The sequence below is a fragment of the Benincasa hispida genome, chromosome 6 (genome assembly GCF_027475165.1).
Source record: "Benincasa hispida cultivar pf3 chromosome 6, pf3_genome.v1.1, whole genome shotgun sequence".
NCBI lineage: Eukaryota > Viridiplantae > Streptophyta > Magnoliopsida > Cucurbitales > Cucurbitaceae > Benincasa > Benincasa hispida.
This window is the reverse complement of record NC_143483.1, coordinates 23927907-23937323: the sequence shown is the minus strand read 5'-3', so window position 1 is coordinate 23937323 and position 9417 is coordinate 23927907. Positions and strand designations below refer to the sequence as shown.

Below are 9417 nucleotides of genomic sequence, written 5' to 3'. Positions count from 1 at the left end.
ATGTACTCAATTTGTATGTCTCGATCTCTTATAATGTCACTCATCCATGCAAATTTATGTATAGACTCTTAGAATGTCACTCATGTTTATGTACAGATTCTTATGAATACCATCAGAATGTGAAATCTCGCTCTCTCTCAATGTATCGCTCTCTCCATAAGTGGAGCTCTCCCTAAAAGTCTCGCTCTCTCTCAAAGTCTCGCTCTCTCAATGTTTAAACTTTGAACTTTGATATAATGTTTTATATACATTGATACAATGAAAAGAGCAATAGTTCAATCATACATGTTTTGATAAAATGTATAATTGAATTTTGAACATTAAACTTTAATAAAATTGTTTTATACATGTTTTACATACATAAAAAAATACATGTTTTACATACATAAAAAATACGGAGTGTTCGCCCACAATTGACATGCTAACTGCATCCTATATTCACTCATTTTCTCCTGAGTGGTTATGTAAGGATCAACACCAGTCACAAAATATTCTACTAATTTTACTACAAAGATGCCACAATCAAGCAACCCGTACTGTATGTTGGCGTTCATAGGTCGGGTTATTTTCCAACGGGATGTGGATAGGTCCGACTTTGAATGATCCACGTCATAGTAGTGAAGTAGGGATGGTATTGTGACAGTCAATGACTCCAGCCAAGTCTCTAGCTTCGTCATTGATGTGTATGACAGAAGTGAATCAAATACGAATATATGACCTTTATTAATGTCCATTGCAAGGACCATTCAATGCTCACTGATGTTCATTGTCATATACACGAAATCCACATCTGCCCATTTGACCTTGAATTTATCGGTGACGTAGTCCTTGTACGTGTCTTCATCCTCCCATATTAGGGCAACCTCCATTCTCGGCTTATTCTTTATTCATTTAAATACCCCGCTACGAGCATTAAGGTGACTCAATAAAATAAAATGAGAAGTTAAGTAACGAAATATATCATAGTAAAACAACTCTACACAACAAAATATATCAAAATTTACCGTTACTCCAATTGGCAAGATGGTGAACTTGTACATGCACATGTTAGGTCGGGTATAAAACTTTTCTTTCATAAAATGAAATAAAGTATTTATGGTCTGCACAAAAAATTATTGTGTCAGTTAAAGTATGATATCTAATTATAAAGAAGTCAAGATTATGAAACTTACATCACACTCAACCCACGAACTCAGTTCAATCAATTCCTTGAAAAATTGCTTCAATGTGGCTTAAATGAATTGGTTCAAACCTCGTTATCGGTATTCTCATATGTGATCTAGCGCATCATTTTTGTAAAGATATTAAGTGGAATGTCATGTGCTACGTTATACCCAACAATCGCTCTGAGTAGTGACGTAGGCACACCCGGGAGAGGATACTTAACCTTTTCAAATGGAAGGTGTACCCTAGAATCCACATTTTTCTTCTTTAGTTGAGCTGGAGGTGTATATTTATCAACACCTTTCCTCTTACGAGTAATTCTTCGAGATTCCTACATAAACAGATGACAAAAAATTGCTCATCAAGAAATATAAAAAAATTATAATTTCAAATCACGAAATATAAACAAAGATTATTGATCAATAAATTACTCACCAATGTAACTCCTTCCGTGATCGTAACAATATTAGAAGTGTCAACCTCTGGGATGTCAGACATGTCGGCCTTTGTATGTGGCATGGTGAGTAAGTCAAACGTTATGGCCTCTGGATGTGGGATGTCAGTAGGTGAAGTAGGCACGTCAGACTGTGTATGTGGGACATCGGCCTCTATAGGTTGGGCGTTTGTGGGTGATGTTGTGGTATTAGGCTCTCGAGGGGGATGGGAGTAGGTGTAATGGTGGTATTTTGAGGCTCTATAGAGAGGATGGGAGTATAAGAGGCAGTCGCATCAGTGGTATCAAGATCCCGAGATGGGACGAGCAACATCGTGGCATCGTCACCTGTATGTGGGATAGGTGACCTTGTCGTCTCCTCAATCATCGTAGAACCCTTCAATTAGTAAACTAAAATGATAAGTTCACGAACACATAAAAATTAAACATGTAAAAACATAAAATGATAGTAAATGCAAACCTTGCACGTAAACTGCAACAGTGACAGGATGGCCGACAATTGTCTTTTCATGTTTTCCTCGATCTTGAATACACGACTATCTAATCTCGATATACGACCATCCAACCTCGATAGTGAGCTGTTAATACTCCGCAAGTACGAATAAATAGAATCGTTGGGGTTGGCTCCCTTCCTGTGACCAACACACTCAAGGTACTCTTCATCCATAGATCGCTCTCTATAAGAATCCGCAAGATGGACATCAAGTTGGTTCAACCCATCCTCATTGCGTACGTTGCCCACCACATCATGAAACATATCATCACTAGGTGTGTATGTCCCTTCCTCCACCTTTCCACATTCAACATCCTCGTGCTCAGAATGCTCGTGTTCATCATTATTACCTCCACGATGATCATCACTGTTACTTTCAGAACTACCTCCACTACTCGACCTACTACCACTTTCAGCACTATCATCATTGGCACCTAGATTGAATATAGGTCGTTTGTCAACGTCGGTCATGACAAGACCCTCTTTAACCTTTGTCTGCATTAACATCCTAATAAAATGGTCAGTGTCAATTTAACAACCAAATAAACATATTATGTGCAGAGTACACTTACCTTTAAAGATGTCCAATTTCCCCACAGGGACGGGACCCCGTGGGGCCCGTCCTAAACGGGGGAGAGGGGGAGTGGATGCATTCCCCGACCCCATCCCATTCCCCGTCCCCCGCCCCGATTAGCTTTTACATATTTATTTAGTATAGTTATCTAATGTTATGGTGTTATTGTTATTATATAAATATTACATTTAAATTTTAAATTTGATTATTTATTGGGAAAGATAATGAATATGTTTAAATTTAAATTATATATGTGAATAATTTTATTTATATTTATTTCTTTCTACTAAAAAAAATAATTAGCTTTTTTCGGCCGAAATTTGAGTAATTTATTTTTAAATTCAAATTGTCATATAAAACTAACCATAATAAACAATTTAGTGATAAAATTAATTATTTAATTAAAATTTGCTCACATTAGTGATTTAAATTAATTGGTTTTTTAAAAAAAAAAAAAAAAAAAAAAAAAACGAGGAATCCCCACTCCGATCCTCTTGGAAAATTTCACGGGGATGGGGAATGAAATAGGGAGCAAGGACGAGGATGGTGAATGGCATCCCCAACCCCGCCTCGCCCCGTGGACATTTGTACTTACCTTGTTAGACTCGAATATGTCTCTCTCGAGTACTATGAAGGACATTGAGTGGGAGCATGACCATCATAATATACGAGGTAAAGCCACCTTGTTCCTTCGCTCTGCAATGTTCCCAACTATCGATGCTGCTAGGATCTCGTACGTCTATACCTAAATAAAATTTAACATATATTAAGAACACTAATAATGTTAAATCAAACAACATAATTATTATGTTAAGCAAATTTATCTGGATCCCTTGTGGAAATCCATGCAAAGAGTACTTCACAACATAATTTTTATTTCCTTTCACCTTCATCTTGGATAAACTAATCTTATCATTCAATGTAGTTTTTAGGGCATCGAGTGTTCTCTCCCAAATAATGATGCCCCAGTCTAGACGGTTATGTTCTGAACATCCTTAAAACTTTTAAGATCCACTGCATTTTTCTGTTTGTTCTTTCCCATCATTGCAACATCTGTGTAGTACACTAATGTGATCTTCACAGCATTCTCGTCATCTTCAAACTCCAACTCCTTGTATTTTTCTTCTAGTAGACTAATATGTAAGGTGTCCTTCGTCACGCGATTACCAAAATACTTTATTGCAAGTTCATATGAGGATTGCTCATTCTGATCAACTCGCGTAAGGGATCGTCATCAACAAAAAATCATCTTTTGAAAACGTGACAACCTTTCCACCAACAGAGAATCTCATTGAGTCGGCTCTCGTACTTTTCACTTCTCTCAACAACATATGATGGATAATTGGGTTGTTGAATACCATGTCAATGTCTACAAATCACCCAGAAATTGTTCTCTTGAACATCTCTAACTGTCGTGGGATAAGCTTCTCCTTCACAGTCTTGTTCGCATTAGCAATGTGAGCCAAGCTCGTTACTTTACTAGAAAATTGGTCGACTACAGATATTTTGAAACGTGTTGACATCTCTATGATCACGATCTATTTCATTCAATTCTGTTAGTTGCTCATTACCATCCACTGAAGGACCACAACATTACTCTAGATGACCACAATCCATATAATCAAATCTAGATGATCTTTCATTACCAACCATTAAAGTACAACCCAATTTTGTATCACCATAATTCATTAAATTCAATCCTACTGGATTAATGCGGTCGTTGTCTAGTGATAATGTTGATGGTACAATGTCGATAGACAATGAAATATCATCATCTTCCCGACGAAACTCATATGATTCCTCGTATTATCTGTCCACGATCATATAATCATAACTCACATTTCCAAATCCTATGATAATCATTCTTTATGTATTGTGGAGAGTATTCATATTCAAGCTTATATTTAACTCTCATTATAAGATCAAACTTTGAAGAACTAACATTTGTAACCCTATAAATGTGAGATTTAAGTGCTTCATACTTCAATGTAACAGACACAATAATTCATGTCAACTCGTCTCCAATATACAAACTTTCATTCTCATCCCAATTACCTCCATATCGAATAAGTAGACACTTTTCTGTCATCCTACAAAGCAAGAAAACATTTGTCTTTCTCTCTTAATCTCACTTTCTTTAATCTCTCTCTCTTACTCTTGCTCTCTCCCACTCTCGTTCTATCTCGCTCTCTCTCTCCCAATACAAAATTTCGTAATGCTCAATTCCTATTTTCCAGAAATAACACAGTAAAAATAATGAAATAGACTCAAAATAATGAAACATCATTCCAAAAAACCTTTTCCATTTTGAAAAACTTGTTCCATTCTGAAAAAACCTCGTCTTGAAAATCCTTATTCGAAAAAACTCCGTTCAACAAAATACTGTCGAAAACCAGGGAAATAATCACAGTTGAAATGGAGTTTAGAGTTTAAAGAAATCACCATTGTATTGTGTTTAAGTATTATTGATTTGAGGCTTCAATCGTGAAAATTGTCAAATCATTCATACACTGACGAGCAATCATATCAAACCAGGGAATTTAAAGCGAGGGCAAGAGTGTTTGACTAGACGAGCACAAGACTTATAACGTGAGGCACTTGTGAGGGCAACTTACGTAATTTGGTATGGCGATGATGTCAGCAAAGAATCAATTGACATTATTTTTTAAAAATGAGTCCTTTGACATTTTGGACCCAAAAAGTGAGATATCCGTACAAATTTCCCTACAAATTTCCCCTCAATTTAATGAAAAATCTTTAATAAGTGTTATATTTTTCCAGAATCGCTTAAAAAATACTTTCAAAAGTCTAAGAGAATAGTTGAAACCTACTTAAAAAATTTTAGGTGTTTTGTTTAATTTAACCCATTCTAAAAGATATAGAAATGAAGAATAACCATTAAAATTAGGTCAAGATGTCATCTGACTAGGTTTTTCAAAATTTCTCCCTCGTTGTGTTCTTTCTGTAAATAAGTTTCCTATAATTTGTCTCTGGCGACAGCAACATTCCCTCTCCTATATTTCACATTCAACGATGACAACAAGCGTAGTTGTTTTTTCTTCCTCCAGCAACACAATGGTTGGCAACAACATACCAATTTTTTAGTGAGTTAAAACAAGAACAAGGATGATGTGAAAGTAAGCTTGAACGAGAGTAAAAATGATAAAAGAAATCTGAAATAAAGCATAGTCACACTAGCTAAAAGGTTGGAAAGCTAAAAGTTAGCATGCACTTGAATCCTCAACTCCATGTTACTCAAGCCAAATTATCTATTTATTTAGTTCAATCCATCTGGAGTTGAGAGATTTGAACCTAAGTCTAAAGGTTACATGCAACTTAAACAGCAAGCATGTTTGGGTTAGCACACAGGTCACTCGGTCAAAACCAAAGCAAGTGAACGTGGGTTCGTCTGACTAATTTCAAACCCAAACCATCTTATTTTTCACATATTTTCAGTAACATTTAAGCCAACGAGAGGAAGGGAAATTAAAATTTAAAATTTTCTTGTTTGAAAAAAAAGATCTTAAAGTGCTTACGGAGGAGTTAAATGGGAGAAGTGATTATCCCATAGAAGAAATTTGGCAAAATATCACCAGTGCTTGCATATGGTTGCTCTTAAAAGTGGAAAAAATTTGTAAAGCAAATCAATGCAGATGACGATACTGGTAGATGATTTGCAATTAATGCGAGGGCAAAGCCAAGAATGATACAAGTGGTGAAGATAACCAAAGCAATTCAAAAAACAAATAATCAGAGGAAACAAAGTGCTTGTTTTGAATGAATGTACTGATGTTTTTGAAAGATGAAACAATTCCTTCTAAATGAATACATACCTCCACAAGAAGATGATTCAGCCTCAAGATCGAATATAAAATGGAGGTCGAAGTTACTGTAAAGAACTTGGAATGTTTTTGTACTTACAGAGGGTTTTGTTCTAAGCTCTGCCATCTCCAATGAAGAGCATCAACCACACCATTGAAGCTATCAAATTTAGAACTAACCAAGTCAACCTTAATGCCGAGCCTCTCAGCTCCCGCCGCCGTAACCGGCCCGTTCGCAGCCACCACCATTTCCGGCCATCTCTTTCTCATCACCTCCCACTTCAATCCCAAATGCCCCAAGCTTTTAAGCAGCCCCTCCACTTCCCCAGTACTTGTAAACACAATGGCATCCAATTTCTCATCCTTCCCTCTCTCCACCAGCTTCCTCGCGCAATCGGGTCCGGCCCATCGGGTTTCGTAGGCAGCGACACGAACCGGAACCCAACCCTTGGTCTCAAGGTCGCGGAGGAAGTTCGGAACCACCGGAGGTTCGTTCAGTCCCACGACGCGAGGAACCGGACATAGAACCCTACGTTGGTTTCCAATCCCAAGAGCCTCCACTAAACCAGTCGGAGTTGCAATTTCAGGTACCACAACTCTAATCCGACTCGTGTTAGGGCAAAATCTAGAAAGAAATCCATGGTCAAGAAGCTCAGAGTCCTTACCTAGTGCTGCGATTAAGAAAGTGTCGCCGCGCGACGGTAGCAAGGGTTCGCCGATTTCAGTAGCGGCGTCGAGGAGGGCTGTAATGCCGGAGCGGGAAGTGAAGGCGACGGCGGAGAAGGAATGGAGAATTGGGGGAAGGAGATGAGATTTGATGGCAAGGGGAGTGGGGTGGACGGTGAGAGTGGGGCACCAGAGGGGTTCGAAGCTTTTGAGGGAGAGGAGGTGGGAGAGGCTGTCGGCGTAGTTCTGAGGCGTCGTGAACGCCACCGTACGCCGAGTGGAGTGAGTGGGAATGGCCGCAGAAGGAGATAAACTGAGTGGATTGAGGTGAATTGGGCGGTTGGGATGCGCGGCGCCGGTGCTCATTTGTGGTTTTGGAGTTGACGCTCCACTTCTTTTTTATCCCTTCCACCCTCCACTTTTTTTTTTAATCCTTTTCAATTTTATTTTTGTTGATACGTAGGAAAATTTTTGGGAAATCTGGACCAATGATCTAATATCTACGCCCATAATGTCAAGTAATCCAATTTTTTAAAAACTCCCAATTGATCTCCTGCTTATCACGGTATGAGATTACAAGAATTGCCCCTAATAACTGTCTCGCTCTCGCTACTTGGATCTCGCTCTCAGTGTCTGTCTATCTTCCATCGTGATGTGATTGTTTGTCACTGTACAATTGATTTGACAATTTTCATGAAATCTGTCTACAACTTAAAGTCGATAACACAAAGCAAATATGTAATAGTGAATTCTTTAAAATCTAAACTTCATTTGAGCTGTCATTTTGTTGAACGGGGATTTATTGAACGAGGTTTTCCAAAACGGAGTTTTTTGGAACCAAACGGAGTTTTCAGAACGGGTTTTTCATAACAGAACGGACTTTTGTTGAACCTGGTTTCATTGGTGTTTGTAGGAACGTGGTCTCAGAAAAGGTATGTAAATAGCATAGGGAAATGGGTGTGAGAAAGAGCGACAACAAGAAAGGTAGAGAGAGAGAGCGACAGCGAGAAAGGTGGAGAAAGCGAGATTGAGCGATAGCGTGAGAGCGAGATTGAGCGACAACGTGAGAGCGAGAAAGGGCGACAGCGAGAGCGAGAACAATTGGGAGCGACAACAAGAGAGATATGTGTGTATTACTATCTGCTTAATAAAAAATGTTCTCTTGCTTTATTGGATGACATAAATGTATCTATTAATTCGATACAGAGGTTATTGGGATGAGAACCAAAATTTGTATATTGGATGCGAGTTAACAGGAATCATTGTGCATATTGCCTTGAAGTATGAAGAACCTAAAGCTCACATTTATAAGGTTGCAAATGTAAGTTGCTCAGTGTTTGATGTTGTTATGAGAGTTAAATATAAGCTTGGTTTTGAAAACACTCCACAATACACACAGAATGACAGTGATGGTCGCTTCCTTCTTTTTCGAGAAGATCTTTGTAGAGTTCAGCTATATGCAACGCTAAAATCATACCACGACAAAAATGTGAATATGAGTTATAATGGTACAGATGTAGACAAACAATACAAGGTACCATATGAGTTTAATCAAAAAGAGGGTGATATTCCATTGTCTATGAACACTCAACCATCAGTGATTCTGTTGGGAATGGTATCCTAAATCTCTTTGTAGTCTCGTAGTTTGTAAATTCTATATAAATATATTATTATTAATAAAATAAGTGTTATTTTATAAGCATTTACTCGATCCAATAAACTAAGATTCGAGGTTATTTTATGTAAAATTAAACAAGTATGTAGAGACATATAGGTGGATCTTGTTTAAATTAATAACCTAAATGGTCTATAGTATATGGATAAGGTTTGGTACCTTATCCTAGTGACACTACAAATACGACCCACTTTGTAGGTGTTACAAGTGTTGTAAAATGCTACAAATGATTTGATCTTGATCATTCATGTGGAGACATGTGAGCAGGGGTATCCTATACAAAGAGTTTGTATAAGACTAGACAACGAAATGATTAGTCTCTTTATATAATACCGTTGATAATAAAGACTTACATTTCACTAGGATGACCATAGGTGACATAACCTGAATCCTGAGTGAGTTGGGAACTTCTACTTATGAAAATAGTCCTTTGATTTGTATAGGTGAGAATGGCCAGATTGCCAACTCAAACAAGCATACCATCTTGAGGATTCGTTTGATTGAGGAGCTGGGAACTCATTTACACGAGGCAGAATTCACTCCTTCCCCGATGCAGGGATAAGTAGATAA

At 37.8% G+C, this 9417-nt stretch overlaps 1 protein-coding gene across 3 annotated transcripts; it reads right to left on the bottom strand.

The window, feature by feature from the left end:
- Positions 1 to 288: 288 nt before the first annotated feature.
- LOC120070948 (uncharacterized) lies at positions 289 to 7583 on the bottom strand. 3 transcript variants are annotated; one of them, XM_039022882.2, is made up of 6 exons: positions 6607 to 7583; positions 2079 to 2619; positions 1600 to 1994; positions 1173 to 1495; positions 1005 to 1100; positions 289 to 921 (listed from the first exon to the last, which is right to left on the bottom strand). In XM_039022882.2, the coding sequence occupies exons 1-3, from the start codon at positions 7536 to 7538 to the stop codon at positions 1773 to 1775; spliced, it is 1695 nt and encodes a 564-aa protein (XP_038878810.1). In that variant the 5' UTR covers positions 7539 to 7583; the 3' UTR covers positions 289 to 921; positions 1005 to 1100; positions 1173 to 1495; positions 1600 to 1772. The 3 variants fall into 3 exon arrangements, with proteins under 3 accessions (XP_038878810.1, XP_038878809.1, XP_038878808.1); XM_039022881.2 differs by having other exon boundaries at positions 289 to 903; XM_039022880.2 differs by having other exon boundaries at positions 289 to 1100.
- Positions 7584 to 9417: the final 1834 nt, after the last annotated feature.

What these genes read in the sequence shown, in the direction of transcription:
- LOC120070948 (XM_039022880.2), bottom strand. Translation starts at nt 7,538, where the DNA reads ATGAGCACCGGCGCCGCGCATCCCAACCGCCCAATTCACCTCAATCCA. An exon ending in AGCTTAGAACAAAACCCTCT is followed by an intron (nt 2,620 to 6,606) that starts GTAAGTACAAAA and finishes CCATTTTATTAG; the next exon opens with GATGTTAATGCAGACAAAGG. An exon ending in TGTTGCAGTTTACGTGCAAG is followed by an intron (nt 1,995 to 2,078) that starts GTTTGCATTTAC and finishes TACTAATTGAAG; the next exon opens with GGTTCTACGATGATTGAGGA.